Source organism: Conger conger, chromosome 17 (assembly GCF_963514075.1).
Source record: "Conger conger chromosome 17, fConCon1.1, whole genome shotgun sequence".
NCBI classification, from domain to species: domain Eukaryota; kingdom Metazoa; phylum Chordata; class Actinopteri; order Anguilliformes; family Congridae; genus Conger; species Conger conger.
In genome coordinates, this window is record NC_083776.1 from 2,691,617 (window position 1) to 2,711,357 (window position 19,741).

The window sequence follows — 19,741 nt, forward strand, 5'->3', positions numbered from 1 at the left end:
CTGTCGAGATCAACCACCCCCCCCACCCCCCCCCCCGAACGGCCACCGAAAACAAACACTTGTGTTTGTTAGCGAAGCCCCAGGTTCCAGTCCTACTGCTCTGTGACGATCATCACGCACAGCGGCCTGAACATGAGAGAGAGAGATACCTGTCAGCACACCTTTCATTACCGCTAACAATGCAGGGAAACACAACTGCCCTGACCTCTTACTGTGTCCCATCAGTCCGACCTCTCTCTGCCTCTCAAGAAACGACCGTCTTCACTGTATAGGTTTTCCTTTCAGATTTATGGGAGCGTCGTTTTGCCTCCTCCCGACGCGTTGCTGCATAATGGCCTGAGCAGAACCCTGAGCAGAACCCTGAGCAGAGTCCTGAGCAGAACCCTGAGCAGAACCCTGAGCAGAGTCCTGAGCAGAACCCTGAGCAGAACCCTGAGCAGAGTCCTGAGCAGGGTTCTGAGCAGAACCCTGAGCAGAACCCTGAGCAGAGCCCTGAGCAGAACCCTGAGCAGAACCCTGAGCAGGGTTCTGAGCAGAACCCTGAGCAGAACCCTGAGCAGAACCCTGAGCAGGGTTCTGAGCAGAACCCTGAGCAGAACCCTGAGCAGGGTTCTGAGCAGAACCCTGAGCAGAACCCTGAGCAGAGTCCTGAGCAGAACCCTGAGCAGAACCCTGAGCCGGGCTGGGCCACGGCGCGCGGCTCCCCTGCTGCGGCGGGAATCGAGTCTCTGGGGCGGGCCTGGAGACGCCGGAGCACTCCACGCGGCTCTGCGTCACGCCCCCCCGGCCCCCCCGGGGGGCTTTCTGAGGATGTTTTCCTTTTGTTTTGTGTCCCCAGGACTCTTACTGCTGTCCGTTGCCAGTAGCGACCGCTATGAGCGGTGTTGTAAACGTTGCGCTCATTTCCTGTGTTTTTTGTTTTTTTTTAAACAGGAACTGGCCCGTCACCTCCGGCCGGACACCCTGCGCGCCCGCTTCGGCAGAAACAGGGTGCAGAACGGCGTCCACTGCTCCGACCTCCCGGAAGACAGCGTGCTGGAGGTACCGCCAGGCGTGTCATTCGCGCCATATTAACTTTGTGTTGTATCGTTTTAGGAAATGCCGACGTAGATATCAGTAGCTGTGCCTCCTAAAATATTATATTGTTGCGAGATATTGATATTGGTCTCTGATAAGAATCTCTCGGACGATAAGTCAGTATTACTGGAAACTGCACGACAGTCCAAAAGCGTTAACGTTGCTAGGACGTTTTTTTTTTTGTTGATTATGCGTTTGGACTGTCGTGCAGTTTCCCTCAATACTGCTTGTAGCAAATTACAACACAGAATCCACTACTGCTTTTTCCCTTCAGTTAAAAAAGAGAGTTGCTGATTTCAACATCATGCTTTTGAGAGCTGGTCTGTTCCTTACACAGGGAAGGTGCACCGCCTTCCGCAGAATATTCAACCTTAAAGTATGTTTTGCATTGTGTAGGTTATAAACACTTTGTACAGAAATGTTTGACTTTCAATTATATACCTTTTTTCATTGCAGGTGCAGTATTTCTTCAAGATATTGGATGGATGAGTATTTTGTGCATATAAATTAAATACCAATGACAAAGCACTGTAGTTTCTCAATTTTATTTTTGTTTAAGTCTTACCCGGATTAAATAAATGATGAGTAGTTGAACTCCTGATAAGTTTACTGATGTTTAACATTGACTTTTGCACTTTTAACACCAACAAAACATCCTATTACACAGGGCACTGCATTGCTTTTGATAAGATTCTAACCTTTGACCAGTGACTTTGGTATTGTATTTATACATTACACTTTTTCCTGCAGAAAAAAAAAATGTACAACTGCATAAATATAAAATTCTTCGACCATGAAAATGGCTAAAACATTCATTAGGAAGTTACACCACATCATGTGATGTCTCCAGCAAAACAATTGGTTTTTTTTAAAAGCACTGAGTGAACACCATTACCAGTTGGATAACAGGTTACTGGCTGGACACGCAACTCTACGTTGTACTTAAGCATAAAAGGAAGGGAAAGCCTCAAACAGAAAGTTGTAGTAAACCCCTTATCCCACATTTAAAAGTGATCAAAAAAAAAAAAAAAAGAGAACAAGTGATGTAAAAATTTTGTCTCCCACAATCATCGACTTTAAAAGACACACAGAGAAGGTAAAGAGTTTCACGGAGTGCAGCCGCCATTTTCCTCACACACAGACCTTGAGGCAATCAGAGCGTACCATGACAGGACTTTCACGTAGTATGTATACATCTTGTGTATGCGTGCGTGTGCGTGTATCTGTGTGCACGTCTGTGTGTACGCACACCCCCACCCACACACACACACATGCACATGCAAACGAACATGCACGTATGCACACACACACACACACACACTTTGGACCGCTAAAGCTTGCTCATGTAAGAAAACAGGAATTACAACATGGTTTGGGAAGGACCCTTGTATGCGACTACTGTACTGTACACTCCAAAAATATATATAAACCACACAAGGCAGCAATACTTAGGGGACAGAAACACTGCTCGCTACACCGGTAGTGGAATTATAATTTACAGTAATAAATGAAGACGTCCCATGGCTTGAGGAATATTCTCATTTACAGTAGAATAAATACTTTATGCTATTGCTACTCTCTCTGTAATTTACATTCTAACCCTAGATAAACGCAGAAAAGCTCGTGTAAAGCATACCGGTGAAGTGTAGGTCCCGTTACGTTATGACAAGTTTCTTCAAGACAAGTTGTGTGTGTGTGTTTTTTTTTTTGTTTTTTTTTTTACTTAAATTTTTTATTTCCATTTTTTTTTTCTTCTCTAAATTACTGAAATGGGGGAGAGAGAGAGAAAGTGCTACTTCCATAGCTGAGGTCATGAATTGCTGATGCTGATCTTGATGTCAAAGCGTCCCTGGTAACGGTCCTTTTCGCTGTAACCAATGTTCTCGCCGTAGACTTTGCACTCGATACGCAGCTCCGTGTTCATGGTGACGTTGGCCAGCTGGATGGCTACCAGGGGCTGGAGGTATTGTGGCTGCAGCAGCTTGCCGTAGTAGGGGTAGTACTGCAGGGGGAATCCAGCGCCGATGCCAAAGTATTTTATTTCATGAATCTTCCCGGCGTCCTCTGGTCTCTGCAAACAAAAAAACGTTGGGTTGATTAGTGAAACCGGGTCAATGGGAGGACGACCATCAGACTAAGTCTCAGTCTTAAATCTTAAGGCCAAAGTCTTTAAGTCTTCGAAAGGTCGTTAAAAGTAATCCAGTTTGTAATTCAGGCAGCAAGTCTGACACACTGTGTTAATTCTTTGATCTCCACCCAAATGAATTTGATTGGTGTGTTGCGTCACTGTAACTTGGGATTGGTCGGCTGCATACCTTGTTGGTGCAGTGGATGGGGATCACGTTGGGCTGGACCTTGGCCTGGGCATCTTCAGGGATGGATTCATTGGAAGTAGGAGGCTAAAGGCAGAGAAGTTGGGTCAATGAAAAAAAATCTTATTCAGATGGCAGATACAAAAAACACTACTTCACTACTTTAAGGACAGCTAAAAATGAGGTTCCCCCGATTTAAGTAAGCACCTCCACTGACTGAAAATGTAATGTAATCTGGAGATGGAACCGATTTCAGAATAGCGGAGGCTTACCCTTGGTCTGAAGTTGACCAGCCTGTTCAGCTTGATGATCATGCAGGGCTTTCCGTCTTTGAAGCCAAATGTCCGGTCTTGCACACCGGAGCACTCCATCAGCCACGATCTCTTGAACCGGCAGGCCTTCCTGATCCCCACCTCACTTTCCAAGTCTCCCCTGTTCCTGTATCCTCCGGGGGTGTCTGTGAACAGCAGATCATAACACCAACATTAAGACAAAACATCCTGTATCATTTTTGCCCCCCAGTAGTGGCCACTGTTGGAGTTATCTAGGTATGGACATCTTGCAATATCAGCGGGAAAAAGAATTCTGGCGCAAGCTTGCCCGTGCTTCTTCTATATACAGTGGATTTTCAAAATGGACCAGGATTATCCTTGCCCCAAGGCTGAGGCTAAGGCTAATTTAAACACAACTTACACAAATTTATTAACAGACGAATGTTTAATTTCAACTTATCCTGAATGAGTTACCAAATGCTTGCTTGAGAATCCTGTGACAGTATTGCGGGATTAGAGACTTTATGTTGGAAAAGAGTGCACTGCCAGGGAAAGTGAACTGCTGCTACCATTAGTCACTTAGAACATATTTTATATATACCAAGGACATATACCATTTTAAGTATATGGTACATGTACATGGATGATCAGGTAGGGAATCCAATAACATTACTTACTGGCTGTAATTCTCCTGAAGAATAGGGCAAGGTATACTGTAATTCGTGAAAAAGCAACAGACCACATTATAGGCTATAGTCAGCTAGCTAGCGGGTCACTGCTGGTTGGGTCTACGAATTGTAGGTAAAACAGGCTTTAGTCCAGACTTCTCCATTTTATGTGATTATCAAACTCAGAAGAAGAATGACGATATATATATTTTTCCTACTCTGTAAATAGGATAGGAGGACTTGAGTGGCCCTAACAGAAGGAACACGATGCAGGTGGCTAAACATTTTGCAGTTTGTCGTGTCCAACATTGCTTCTCTGCATCCCTATATAGCGCCTTTATTCAAAGTGCTGTACAATTGATGCCTCTCATTCACCCATTCATCCACATACACACCCATGGTGATTGGCTGCCATGCAAGGCACCAACCAGCTCAGGAGGATTGGGTTAGGTCTCTCGCTCAGGGACACTTCTACACACCCAGGGCGGGATCGAACCGGCAACCCTCCGGTTCGATCCCGACTGCCAGACAACTGCTGTTACTGCCTGAGCCAGTGAAATTCCATGGGATGGAGACAAGCGTAAGTTCTACCACCAGTTTTATTTATTTATTTATTTATTTTTTCAGCCTGCGTAGAGTTGCCAGTCTGACATAAAGATCTCCGCTTTCCATAAAGATCCTCCTACAAGCAGGACCGCACTTGCGGCATTCCCGTCTTTCTAGGAAATCAAACTGGAGTCTCACCTCCGCAGTCTTCATACTTCATCTGGTCCAGCTGGGCGTCGTCATCGTACATCTCCAGAAAGTCCTTCAGCCCTTTGGTGTACTTCATGTAGGTCTCAATCTCGTGCATGTTGAAGACGAATTCCGATTTCTCTGAAAGTGGCGTGTGTGATAAACCTGACGAGAGGAGACAGAATTTGGATGAAAGGAATATTTAAATATATATACATATATATTCGCAGTCACCTTTCATTCGCAAAAACTTTGTTGAGAGCAATGTATTTGTTGTTCCTCATTCACTGCGCTCTCTAAACCTCGACGTCAGCAAAGCTTTATTTAGCTGTTGTCAAATCAGCTATATCTTGTATAGCTGTCTTCTAGGCGTGGGCTCTTTGTGACAAGATTGAATTTTAAAAAGCGCGATACAAATAAAATGTTATTTTATTTTATTTTATTGTAGAAAAGCAAAAAGGGGTTTTGTCTAATGACCCATTGAAATAATTTGATAAAAATAATATTGAGCTTATTTTGTTTAGTTGGAACAAATCCTGACATGGGTTCCAGGGCCAAGTTTGGGAGAAAAAAACCCAAATCATTAAAAAAAAAAAAAGATGACTGTGCAACTCCTAATATGGTAGAAAACATACTTTGATGTGCAGACATTTCTTACAACTTTGACAAATAAATTTGCTTAAGGGGAAATGAATTCAACCGCTCATATTTCTGACATTTCCAAAGACCTAATTATGAACAGTTTGCCCAATTAATTCACATAAGATCTCATTCAGAGTTCAGAGTAGTGTCGCTGTTGCATTTAATCGCACTGTACAAGATGAGAACTGCACATTCTAAAATGCTAGCCATCAGTGTAGTAACCATTTACTTTTGTCAAAACTGTTTTTTTTCCTCTACAGACTGGCAGTAGTTTTCCACTGTCACAGAGGTCTACATGCACACAGCCAGGGCTAAGTGACGTATCATTAACAACAGCATGGAAAAACAGCAGACTTTACTGTTCCTTAGGTTAGAGAACAAACAGGTCAGGAAATGAATCTTTGAAAAGACTGTCTTTTATTTATTTGAATCAGACCTGCCAGGGATCAAGTATAGTGGCCACTGTTCTCAGTTGCATCAGATTTTTATACCACAGCTTGTTTACAAACGAACAGTGTTAAAAACCGGCGGATTTCTCAACAAAAGTTTCCTTTCATTATTATTTTCTTTTTCTTTACGTCTTCTATAATGCAAAAGTATGTTTGAGGGCAGTGTGTTTTTTTTAAAGGGTCAAACAACAAAGCGAAACAAAAAAAGAATGACTTTGTCATTTCACTTCCAGTCTGTTCGTCCAAGTCTCCCCCGCTCACGTGCTTGTACTTCACAATGGAAACCTTCAGCCCAGAGAGAGAGACACAGAGAGAGAGAGCCAGAGACACAGAGAGAGAGAGAGACAGAGAGAGAGAGAGACAGAGAGACACAGAGAGAGAGACACAGAGAGAGAGAGACAGAGAGAGAGAGACAGAGAGAGAGACAGAGAGAGAGAGTGACAGAGAGACAGAGACAGAGAGACAGAGACACAGAGACACAGAGAGACACAGACGGCTTCAGGAGCCGTCCACCAATGGGAGCTCACTTCAGCAGGACAGGCCAGTGCGCGGTCGGTTCGGCCGGCTCTGCGTAAAGCAGTCACGCCGCGTTTGCGAGGGCGAATGGCAGCCTGGCGGCTAAACTGGCCTGTGGCCACAGAGGTGAACGCTGTACGGGCCGACAGCTGAGAACACACTGAAATGCAGCACCGCGGCCGGAGCAAACTGCCCCGGGCGCCCCGGGCCGCGTGGCCGACTGAGGGACTTCCTGCGCTGCTGACCACCCAGGCCCTGAACCGGGCCCTGAACCGGGCTGCACCGTTTCCACTCTTCCCAGCCTCCCATCTGTATTGGAACTCAGAAATGGTTCTCCGCGGAGCCGTTCGGGTGCGTTAATCACAGACACACTTTCTCATGAACAAGCGCGCAAGGGTCAGAAAATTCCTCGGATGGAATTCACAACTCGCCAATGTCATAACGAGGCGGCTAAAATGGGGAAGCAAGACGGGGAGAGGCCCGAGAGAGACGCCTGGAAAACCTAGAATTCCTCACGGGGCAGCAGATATTTCCATGAATGACTGGGAAGGGACTGCTCTGCCGGGGTGTCATAAGCAAACGCAGGCGAGAAACAGGATGCAGTCTCCATACAAATCAAACCCTCAGTAAGGGTGAGTTCTGGAGGAGGTTCCCAAGAGAGAACCGCTTTAAATATGCATCTGAGGATTGGGTAAGATCCCCAGAGCAGCGCCCACACACGGCAATCTGCACAATCCCTGAGCTGATAAGGCAGCATCTCACGAGAAGTATGTGCCCCTCCTCTCCGTGTTCAGCAGTCTAAACAACATGGGCCTCCTGTCTCCAGTGCAGCCCATTCAAAGATACTGCGTTTCACTCACTGATTTATGTGGACTTGGGGGGGTGGCCATTTTGAGAGAGCCTCTCTCAGTGCTTTCAGAAGGCCTTTCCCAATTCACACATGCCACGTGGGTAACGCACAAAGTGAAACGCTGCATTTCGTTGAATAATATTCCGTGTTAAGACACTGAAATGTTGTGTATTATACAGAAATGTCAGGTCTAGTCACAGTTAACCCAAATAACCTGTAGCAGGAGTGGGTAAATCTGTAATGGGGATGCCAGGGGACTACCTAGCTGTGACACTTCAAAGCCTGGGAACTTCTTTTATTGTTCTAATGAATCAAAGAAGTTTAAATTTGGATGATATTATGAGTCCTCCCCATTTTCAAGTGCCATTTGTACAACCTTAAAGGACCATATAAAAATCTTAGCTAATGCAAGTGGCCTTAGAAATGGTGGCTATGACATCTACCTTTCTTTTAAGGGTAGTTTTGATAATGTAGCTCGCTAGCATATCTAAGATCCAAAAGAAATGTTAAGCATTGCCAAACTTTTATAATGCTAATGAGAAAGAATTGGTCGAATTATGTGTGTTTAAATTTGTCTGGCAAGCATTACATTGTTGGGCAGTTGTGTCCAGTTGCAGAAAACAACTTTTGTATTAGTACATCATTTACTTAATCCTTGCTCCTCATTTTAGTTGGCATGATTACAGTCCTCATTCATTCATTATCCTAACCCGCTTATCCTGAACAGGGTCGCAGGGGGGCTGGAGCCTATCCCAGCATACATTGTGCGAAAGGCAGGAATATACCCTGGACAGGTCGCCAGTCCATCGCAGGGCACACACACCATTCACTCACACACTCATACCTACGGGCAATTTAGACTCTCCAATCAGCCTAACGTGCATGTCTTTGGACTGTGGGAGGAAACCGGAGTACCCGGAGGAAACCCACGCAGACACGAGGAGAACATGCAAACTCCACACAGAGAGGCCCCGGCCGACGGGGATTCGAACCCAGGACCTCCTTGCTGTGAGGCGGCAGTGCTACCCACTGCGCCATCCGTGCCCCGCCCCCCTGCCCCCCCTGCCCCCACTGCACCATCCATGCCGCCACATGATTACAGTCCTTCACAATATAAAAAAAAGTACAGGCCCTGCAATCTTTATGAATCCATTTGATGCTGTACACCTATAAATGACTGCACAAACAGAAACATTTCTATGCGGCTTCTTCAAACTGCTTTAATGTTTGCCAATTATTGGTTTAAAATTGGTTTAAATTACTGGCTTGACACTCCAACAAGAGGAGATGACAAAGACCAATTCAAACTCTGGAAGTGTTTTGGATTTTAGGGACTGTTGTTGCAGTTTTAAAAAGAGGAATAGTGAAACCAGGGCAAGGTAACATACCGAACCACCAATTACTGATCTATCTGCAAACATACCCCCACCAGCTGACCCCAATATTTACACAAGCAGGGAATCTGTAAATCACCTCGGATGACATTCAGGAAAAAAAATAAAAAAGAGGATAAAGACACGTCATTCTGTGACGCTCACAATACTGATGACAGCTCAGGCAGAGAAGCCTGCCCTTACAGTTACACTGGGCAGGCTGCCGTGAATACGCAGCCTGCTGCCAGTCATGGCAAGAGCTTCCTAATAGGTAAACGATTAAAGCTGCAGTAAAGGACTGAAGGACTCTGAATTCTCAAACAGCGATGCTCTCGATCTCAAAGATGCGTGCAATCTACTAAGAGAGCAAGCTGGTCCTGTGTTAATCTTACCTGGGGGGGCCACTCGGTCCTGGTATGTGGGTTTGTAGTTGCTCAGGGTCAGCAGCAGGGCCTGGATGGTACCGATGAATATTCCCGCCAAGCAGCCGTAGAAGATGATGTAAAACACCAGGATCTTAACTGCAGAGAGAGAGAGAGAGAGAGAGAGAGAGAGAGGAATGGGAGTCAGTTCAACAGATGGCACGTGCGTTTCAATTAATCCAAAGGAGGGGGACAAACATTGTTTTACTGGGGAATGGCCCGGTATTTGCATACTCTGTGAATGGCTCTGGGCGGAGGGTGGGGGATGAGCTGTACACATGAAGGGCAGGTTGACAGCCCCTCCGCCCAACTAGGGCTCTGAAACAATGGGAGCCTTAACAGCAGGGAGGAGGGGAGGTCTGGGAACTAAATCCCCCTTTTTCCCCAAGGTACCAATCCTGAGATTGCCATTTTGTAAATGTGGGCTAAGACTGGGTCAAGCTTTTGTCTTTGACTGGCTGAAACTGGCTATCACTATTGCGGTCCGGCATGCAAATTGCATGTGGGCTACATCCCACCGGTGAGCTGCCCCAAATTTCTTCGTTTTATGGTGGGAGGAGTATCCTCCTCCTCCCACCATAGAGTTCATGTTTTTTTTTAAATCAGTAAAATAAGCAGAAGACAAGTGAGCCTTTTGCAAACATGTCTGGATTTAATGAAGACAAAAATGTTATGAACATGATACACTTGGCAAGTGTCCAGGTGGGGCCAGTAGTTAATGAGTGTTTCTCTATTTTACTTCACCTTTGTGGATCATCAACCCAAAGCCTGACAAACATTAAAATTAAAAAGATTATAGATTGGTATTATGATTGCTCCCAGCTACACGCAATGCCCTTAATGTTCACTTACATAAGATGTCCCAGTGCAGTACAACTACTCATTTCAAAAAGACTGCCACATTCTTTAAAAACATGTGGGCAAAAGTAGTCCAATAAACTCTTACTGCAGACACTTAAATTATTGTTTTGTGCAAATGCTGAAATTAAGTTGGCTTCCCCCGCATATGTCATAACAACGCAAAGGCGGGTTCAGCCTTGGAGAGGTAAGCTGAACACGGAGCCTTCTCCAAAGACCTCTCTCTGCTCTCAGCATGAACAACAACACCCAGAATCTATGGCAGCAGCAGGAGCTGCGGCTTCCTCTGCACTAAACTATATCACGTGTTCCCTGATGAGGAAATGGCACGGAGTAGCCTAAACTTTCTGGTCTGACCGTGCAGCAGTACTGAACACACACGCACGCACACACACACACACACACACACACACACACACCCCCCGCACCCAACGGTTAAAATGTCCCTAAACCAGTTGGGCCCCAGCCCCTCCCCCGAACAGCCTTTCTAAGGTCTCAAGCCTGGCAGGACGGCCCCCCGCCCCCCACAAACCTAGAAACTAAAAGGACTGTATTTATCTTTAGTGCCACCATCTACCAGAGAAAAACACATGCTCAGAGTCATTGTTCATTCATAACTACAGCACTGAACAGACAGTTGTTCACTTGCTGTCCGCTGTGACGGACGGAGCTTGAGCAAAAAATGTTAACATTCCTATGCTACACACGCTGGGATTTTTTCCCCCCCCAACACATGACGGTGACCATTCACAGCAGAAGCTCCACAATCCTGTGATTCAGTTCCTTCCTCCTCCCCCCCCTCCACACCAGTGGAAGTATGCTGAGGCCAATATGAATGAAGGTAAACAAATCCAAACTATCCATACACGTTCCTTGGATTAAAACGGCCTTGTGTAACGACATTGTACTGATGCATTGCAACAGAGGTCTTTGTTGTAACCACAGGAGGAATGTGGTCACAAAGCTTCTTTCATATTTTAGATTCTAATTCTTCCCATTTTTAGTTCACATAGATTTAAAATAATTAAAAACATTTAGAACATTTCACCAGTACACCGGAGAACTAAGTTTGGCCAATGAGAAACGACTCTCGAGTCTCTTTCAAATTGTTCCATTCCTAATTTCTTGGTATTTCTGAAATCTTTGGAAAACCAAAGTCAGTCCATTCACTTCACCGATTTCTAAACGAGGCACACGGCTCCAATAGGTACTGCATAGGTGTACCAATGGTGCATAAAGCAATGACAAAAGGTCAAAGCCACCCTTAAGTCCTCTGGGCACAAATGGGAATTTTATGTATACACAGACAGTGGACAATAACGCAGCTATACCTAGCCACGAAATATATGCTATGTTGTGTTAACCATGTTAAATGTAGCCACAAAACCACATTGCCCTTTTCCCACGACAGCTTCGTGGGAATTACTAAGAAGAAAATATGATTTCTCAAAAGACTGTGTTGAATACTGACGCCCACATTGGGTTCATGTCGCTTGTTATACCATGGTTATTAAGGTTTTATAAAATTGATTTGTTGGTACAAATATTGCTTTACAAATTAGGGCTAAAGTCTTGTGAAAGTGGCATTTCCACTCAAGCACAAAACATGTTGAAAACATATGAAGGAAACCCGAATAACGACGTGCTTACAAACTATACGAGGACAGCTGCCGACTGGTGGTAAAGATTTGAACACTGTCAGCAGGGGGAAATGGTCGTTCTGTTTGCAAACCATATTTACAACGATTCTGCAATTAAAGTGTGTCTTCAGCCGTGGAGTGGCACTCACCCACAATGTAAAATTGCAGACTACTGGTTCAAATAAAACTATTCGCGCGTCCTTAAAATGTCAACAATCCAAGAGGTGACTGAAGATGTAACCTTGGAAACAACAGGAGGGGAAACACTAGTTAATCAAGTCTCATTGTTAACGCTAGCAACGTTGACATCAGATCCCTTTCAGTAATGTTAGTAATACTAGACGTAGTGTCCTCTCCTGAGTCCAAATAACAGGCCTGATCACCTTGACTCACCTTGGACTGTTGCATTTTTAACCCTTTATTCTTTAACCAGTTATTATCACGAAGACAATGAACTAAGGTTAACGTGAATGATATCTCCCGCATAGCTAGCTAATCATTGACGCGTTGCACTGGTCTGGGGAAACCGAAGTTACTAACTCTGCATCTCTTCCCCTTTACTGACCTCCCTTTCTGGCATACCATAACAGCATATGCAGTGGCATAGACTACCCAGATAGTTAACTAATTTACTATACACTTGGCAGAGATAATTTGCTTGACTAAAAGATAAAATTCCATTCAAGACAAACTAATAACAACCAACGTCCTTCGACATTGCCTCCTTCACAGGATACTCTATCCAAATACTGATGTGACAGCAAATATCGACAATATCGTAGCTAATATGCTGTAAAATTTACATTTTTACGAGCTACTCATAAAAGCATACTAGCTACTTCGCATTTTTTTGAGCCTATGGACAATCTTGAAATTAACATTAATTTTAAACACACATAGGCTAGCAAGCTCGCTAATTTAATTTGAAACCAATTAGACTCGCAGGCTAACTTAATGTTATAGCTATAAATATTTATGTAATAGCTCAATCTTTCGCTCATCACTCAGCAGGCTCCTCTCAATACCAACGATTTCGTAATCGCAAGAAAATGAGTGTCGTCTTGAGTAACTGCCGCGAAGAATCAAACAGGTGGTCGATGTTTCCGTCCGTAGGAAAAAGACGAACATCACAGTTTGTAGCTAACGTTAGCTAACGTTAAAATAGCTGACGTTACCGAAGTATTCAGAACTCAGCATTCAACCCTAAGCTATCCCGATATAGCTCATTTCTAACAACAGGAGGCTACGGGCGACTTAGCTTCCCTTTTTTAACGTTATCCGCCCCGTTACTTCACGTATGTCTATATGCCCGTGACCATATCATACGTTAACGTTAACAAACGTTAACTGTGGAAATCCATACTTACACCAACTGCCTCCAGTGCGTCCCAAAAATTCCCTCCTTTCTGAATTCCAGAGAAACGACTTCCATCCCCCATCACCGTCTTTATTTGCAGGCATCTTCCTGTTTTAATTCCCTTTTCAGTATATATTTTTGTTGTAGTTGCTTCTCTGTTTTAAGTGGTCTCCGTTATACTTCTGAACACAACCCCCCCCTCCTGCTCCAAATTCCGAAAAGGACAGAGTTGTACCCGGCTTGTCGTAATGTACCCCACACAATATATCCCCCTCAGCATCTGACTCCGCCCTCAAACTCTTTTAATAAGTTACCTTACGAAGAGGGAGTGCCAAACCTGACAAATCACAAGCCTGCATTCTTTTGCGTAGCTCTCTTGTCTGCGTAAGAAAAAAAGCACTGAACCTCTGCAAAATGTGATCATGTAGAGTCAATATTACAATATAGTCTTGTAGTACGTTGTGTGTGGCATGTTTGACGGTTGTTGTCAACTAATTTAATATGTTAAAATAATCGCCGGTCACTTTCAATAAACGTGCTTCTCTTTTACAGAAACCCAACTCAGAGTGCTCCAAACAATTGCGTGCTTATTTAATTTACCATGGCTCAACCTAACACATTTTCGTGGTCTCATTTTTATATAAATTTGTTCAGAATAATACATCGTAGATTGTCTCACTTGGCTAAATACTAGATGGCGCTGTAACTCAGAAATGTGTTGCTTGGTTATTTCCCTTTTTTCAATAACTGCAAATTCAGGAGCACTGTATTTAAGATCAGGTGACAACTGATTTTAAAACCTTTATTGACGATTATTACATTTCGTTGTTTGTAAAGCTCATGGAAATGGTTTATTTCACGCTTTAAGCAAGCAAATTTTTCAGAATATCTATAAGAGTCATCTCAGTTATTAGGTACTGCGTTCCTGGCCTTAAAGGTCATCCACATGACATTGCTACAACATACTAGGTGTGAGAATTGCAACTACAGTTATTGTAAAAATATTTTGAAGCAGTAATGTGGTTTTTAATTAATTGATCAAAACTATATGTGTGTGTTGTATACTAACTGTAACTAATTGTAATAGAAATATGAAGTGGCACAAGTGTCTTCTCAGTTCAGGGTATATATTTTTATATCATCATACTTGCCCCACTCAATCCTGGCCATGTGACCATCGAAAAATTGTATTTACTCTGTGAATTAATCAAACTCCTCTAAGTGATGGGATTAGACCAAAATAGAGTGAACAGGAATGCTGATAATTTGGTCAGGTCACACAGTGATTTTCTCTCCTTCCTGAGTTACATTACATTCATGATAAATCGGCTAAAGACTTACACCTCACTTGCATTTGGATATGTTTGATGCTGTAGGCAATGTTTAGAATCATTCAAAGGCTGCTTATGAACCTCTAGTGGGATTTGAAACCAAATTCAACAATGATGATTTTCAGGTGACCCCTTTCTTACACTCAAAGGTGGTAGAAGTAACCTTGCTGTGTTTTACGTCTCATGTAAGATGTTAATGTATTTTCAGGAACAGCATTTTAATGTTGTATGACCATGTGTGATTTCTCATACACTCAAGGTCAAGCGTGGCAGTAAAGCACCTGCATTGTAAACCTTCATGCACCTTTCAAGCAGGAACTAGAAGGAAGGTCAGCGTTGTATGGAACCCTCTGTGGTCACGTGATAAGGAACCAAAGTCTGCACTGTGGGCGTGTCTCTAGGCTTCAGCAGGTAAAACAAGAAAAATGGTGTCCTACAAGGACAAGTCAAAGTTGAACTGCGTTGTAGGGAGGAATGCATTTATTTTCAAGGAATACCGAGGAAAGATTTCCATATTATCTGTTTTGTATCTGTCTGTATTGATCAAGAGACTGAACTCATACTCAGATGTCTGTCTCATAATGTCAGTGTAGGTGACCCAGTCTGATTTATTTTACACCCTTGAGCTTTGCCCTGTGTGAATTGAATAACAGGTTTTCCGGCCGTGAAGCATGGCACAAGGCCACCGTAGGTTATTAGGAAGCTATCCCGTTTCTATCAATATTGTGTCCTTTGTTGCAAGTTGCAAGTTGCACTTACTGTGTCAAAGCTGTGTGAAAGCATTCAAAAATTTTTTTTTTTTTTGGTTCAATTCAACAGGATTAAATGACATGACGAAAAACAATACCAACTTCCTGGAAATCAATCTCTGGATTATGTGGCTGGTGTGCCTGCTGCTGAACATTGGGTCGACGTACGTGGGCATATGCAATTGTGAAATCCAACAGTCATCTATCTGTGTGCTTTTGTTACACTGCATTTGAATGCAAACAATGCTATGTTTTTCAGCCCAATACTCTCCGCTCAGTGTCTTATACGTTTCACTCTTGTTCAATTCCTTTGCACAATGTTGCGTAACCCCAGAATCTGAATAGCATCCCCTGGCAATCGAGATGGATGCTGTCTGGCATGTCAGACATCGGGAACTCCAGATACTGCTCTCAAATGACTAGAATTATGAAACCAAAAATGGTTTCATTTATATTAAGTAACAGCTTCACAATACTGGCATTGTCTCAGGCCTGATGGAGGTGCACTGAAAGGATTGAAGCATTGCTTATGAATGAATGTTTTTATCTATTACATTACATTACAAGGCATTTAGCAGACGCTCTTATACAGAGCGACGTACAATGAAGTGCAGATTGAACACAGGAACAAGTTTGAAGAGGGCCCTAGAGGACAGTATAGTTCTGAGTCCTAGCGTGACCATACAGATACAATCGGAACCCTTGAAGAATATATCAACTTACGAACTAGCATACAATGGATGGCAGCTAGAATACTCAGAGTACAACAATACAATAACTAATACAAAACAACAATATCTATATATCTATCTATATAAGTGCCATTATAGTCTATGGCATATACAAGCTAATCATGGTGGTGAGGTAGGGAGGGAAAGGTGCAGGCTGAAGAGATGAGTCTTCAGTCTGCGTTTGAAAGTGGTCAGAAAACTCTGTCGTTCTGACATTCAGAGGGAGGTAAATGGTTAAATGGTAAATGGTTGGCATTTATATAGCACCTTTATCCAAAGCGCTGTACAATTGATGCTTCTCATTCACCCATTCATACACACACTCACACACCAACGGCGATTGGCTGCCATGCATGGTACCAACCAGCTTGTCAGGAGCATTTGGGGGTTAGGTGTCTTGCTCAAGAATACTTAGACACACCCAGGGTGGGATTCAAACCAGCAACCCTCTAACTGCCAGACGACTGCTCTTATCACCTGAGCCATTGTCGCCCCCAGAGGTCATTCCACCACTTTTTGTTGAATAATTGCCAGGAATAAAGGGAATTCTCCCTAAGGCTATTATCTGAAAAGAATGAATTGAACTTGGCTTTAAACTTTAAAAAGAACACATGGACACACACAGACACAACATTTTGTGCAGTTTATGATTTCAAAATAAACTTCAGTGGCGGGATTTAGTTGGGTGTCCCCAAGGTATGCTTAGTGTACCCACTTGGAACCCACAATTCCCTCCCCTCCAAGTGAGTTCCGAACAAACTCCTAAATAACCAGAGTGCGAAGGGCCGGGGCACTGCCGTCACCCATGTAATGCTAATCAAGCCGATTTTAATCTTGAATCTTTGAATTAGTTTGCAGTCTAGGACGATTCTCACTTAGCAGAGGGGCCGCGCTTTCCCTCCCTGCCATTAACACCTGCCCTCTTTGCCTTCAGTACAAGATGTGGGTTCTTATGGGTTTCATTCTATGTGAAATGTTAATTACTGTAATCCAATTAATGGCAGTAATATTCCTCTCTGCGGTCTGTTAATTGCTGCTGGCTGTTGATGACATGACGAGTACCGTATGAAGAGGGTCATCTTCTCCATCTGTCATGGCTGTCTCTGTAGTAAACAGGCCCTTCTGGCCCTTTAACGAATGCTTGTGGAAGACTTCATACCATTGAACACCCATAGTGGCCTCACAGAAACCGCTTGGAAAGCTTGACCTGTTCAAGCAAGGGTTGTACAGACTGACAGCTGTTTTGATGACATCTACAGTCCTGCACATTATTATAAAACATAAAACTTGTACAATTCTATGCTGATGTGAGCCACTGAAGTCTTAAAGCAGAAATTTCAGAGGTTTTTTGACGAGGTAAAAATTAGTCTGACTGGAAATTGACAGCGCCTTGGCCTCAGTTAACCCTAACCCCACCCCCCACCCCTTCCCAAAGACTAGTTTTTGTTCATTCGGTTATGGTGCTGCGTTTCTCTGGGCGCTGGGATTGCGTGGAGATTAATAGGAACACAAATACAGCAGATGGGCTGTGAACACAGTGCTGCAGAGATGAGACTCGGACTCACTGTGTAATGAAGGAGACTGATGACTGATCCAGATCGTGTCAGCGGAGGACAAACCACATTGATTTTCTGAGTCTCGTTACCTATGCTTGGCTAGATGTGTGGAGACCTAAAAGCAGCGGTGTCCAGTCTTATCCAAAAACGGTCGGTGTGGGTGCAGGTTTTTGTTTTTAGCCCAGCACTAGGAGACCTATCTCTACTTATCAAGGCCTTCACGGAAGACCATGATCAGTTATTATGAAGAATCTTAGAGTCTTAGTGCCGGGCTAACAAAAACCTGGAAACCCTTTTCATATAAGATTGGACTCCCCTGCCTTAAAGCGTCATTAGCTTGACATGAAATCACTTGCTACTATTCTGGTATGAATTCACATGGCTAACTGCCGGCATTCAGAATACAAGTCTTCTTGAGTTTTTTGTTTTAGTTCCCTGTGGGGGTGGGGTTGGGGGGCGGGTTTACACTGCTAGACATACAGTATTTTTTTCTGATCTCCGGGCAAGACAAAGAACCGTGTTATTGCGATTCCTGAGTTTTCATTGGCTGATGACGTTTGATTGGGCGGAGCTTCAGTCCCGTGTTGACCATTGACACCACCTTCCCGTGATGTGTACATAGCACCAGCCCTCTAGTATGTGCACTCATACAAACAAGGCATCGCCACTTTGGCTCAGATCAATAGGGTTGACCTGAAAAACCTCGTACAGCAAAACCTGCTCAGTCCAGAGCTGGACTTCACTCTCCGTGTTTTTCTGAACTCCGCCCGACAGGTCTGGGCCATCGTAGGCTACCTCCTCATGCTTCGTGTCTTTCCCCTTGGAAGTGTGTTTCTCCATTCCTTAGGTTTACAGCTGAGAAACACAGAATGAAACAAAAGTGCAGGACATGTTTTGCTCTGTGTGTCTCTCAGCCGTAGGCTGCTTTGGATAAAGGTGTCAGATAAATAACTAATAATAATAATATTCATATTCGTATTCCAATAATAATAATTGTCCAATATTCACCGGAACAGGGCGGCCTGTAGCGTAGTGGTTAAGGTATATGACTGGAACGCACAAGGTCGGTGGTTCGAGCAAGGCCCTTAACCCTGCATTGCTCCAGGGGAGGGTCGTCTCCTGCTCAGTCTAATCAACCGTATGTTGCTCTGGGTGAGAGTGTCTGCCAAATGTAATTAATGTAATTACATAATGTCTTGTTCCTCTCTACCTGCTTGTGAATGACACTGAAGTCCCATGAATGTAAATTGACCTCATCTCCCTCAGTCCGTTTCCAGGTTAAAACAGTGGTGCAGTGTCAGGGCTCACTGTGAGGCATGTCCTTGAATGTCTCGTAGAATTTGTGCTTCAAGCTCATAATTAGTTGCTAACTGTATTTCCATGAGTCAGCATTGTTGCTGTTTTGGAATAAAACCTTATTAGTCTTAAGGGAAACTATAACTATATTAGTGTCACTATAACACAGTAGCCAATTAATACAAGAGGACAGACTGTCAAGATGATTAATCAATATGTATGGCCCAGGCATGTATCAGGTGTTGGACTGCTACTGTGTGGTTAAAGGTAAATCTATACACTATAATATGCACCCTAATGTCTTGCAGTCAGACCTGTAGGTTGTGTAAAGTTTAAAACCACTATTTTGAAGCCAGCAGGAAATAATTCATTATTCCAAATCGACATCAGTCCAAAATTAAGATTTTCATTACATTACATAAAGATAACGTTACATTATAGGCATTTGGCAAATGCTCTTATCCAGAGCGATGTACAACAAAGTGCATACCCATAACCACAGAGCTTCGTAGAGCTTCACGGTGCTTCACAGTCCTGTACTCTGACTTTGGCATGACTGCATTATTGGAGTGCTGCAGTGCTTCGTCCTTGAGTCCAGTCTACTCTACCTGCACCACATTACCTGCTGCAGCACCCTGCACAGTTTTTTCACTCATCAGAGCAGAAAGCCTGTAGCCTAGTGCCTAAGGCACATGACTGGGACCCGGAAGGTTGGTGGTTGAAGCCTCGATGTAGCCATGATGAGATCTGCACATCTGTTGGGCCCTTGAGCAAGGCCCTTCTCCAGGGGGGATTGGCCCCTGCTTAGTCGAATCAACCATAAGTCACTTTGGATAATGGCGTCAGCTGAATGACTGTAATGTAATGTAAAGCCACACAGAGAGAGCAAAGCAGCTGTTGCCCCCTC

The 19,741-nt window shown here is 43.8% G+C and overlaps 2 protein-coding genes across 3 annotated transcripts in view; one reads left to right on the forward strand and one right to left on the reverse strand.

The window, feature by feature from the left end:
• The window catches only part of nme7 (NME/NM23 family member 7), a 52,802-nt gene extending 51,039 nt beyond the window's left edge, over window positions 1-1,763 (forward strand). The window contains exons 11-12 of one of the 2 annotated variants that reach the window (XM_061225559.1): window positions 934-1,041; window positions 1,534-1,763. In XM_061225559.1, coding sequence (XP_061081543.1) covers window positions 934-1,041; window positions 1,534-1,566 — 141 coding nt within the window. In that variant the 3' untranslated portion in view covers window positions 1,567-1,763. The remainder of the gene's footprint in view (window positions 1-933; window positions 1,042-1,533) is intronic. The other variant, XM_061225560.1, reaches the window with a different exon arrangement.
• atp1b1a (ATPase Na+/K+ transporting subunit beta 1a) lies at window positions 1,607-13,436 on the reverse strand. Its single transcript, XM_061225567.1, has 6 exons — window positions 13,182-13,436; window positions 9,287-9,415; window positions 5,074-5,229; window positions 3,662-3,846; window positions 3,393-3,476; window positions 1,607-3,148 (listed from the first exon to the last, which is right to left on the reverse strand). Exons 1-6 carry the CDS (start codon window positions 13,273-13,275, stop codon window positions 2,888-2,890), a joined length of 909 nt encoding a protein of 302 aa, XP_061081551.1. The 5' UTR covers window positions 13,276-13,436; the 3' UTR covers window positions 1,607-2,887.
• Between the last annotated feature and the right edge of the window lie 6,305 nt (window positions 13,437-19,741).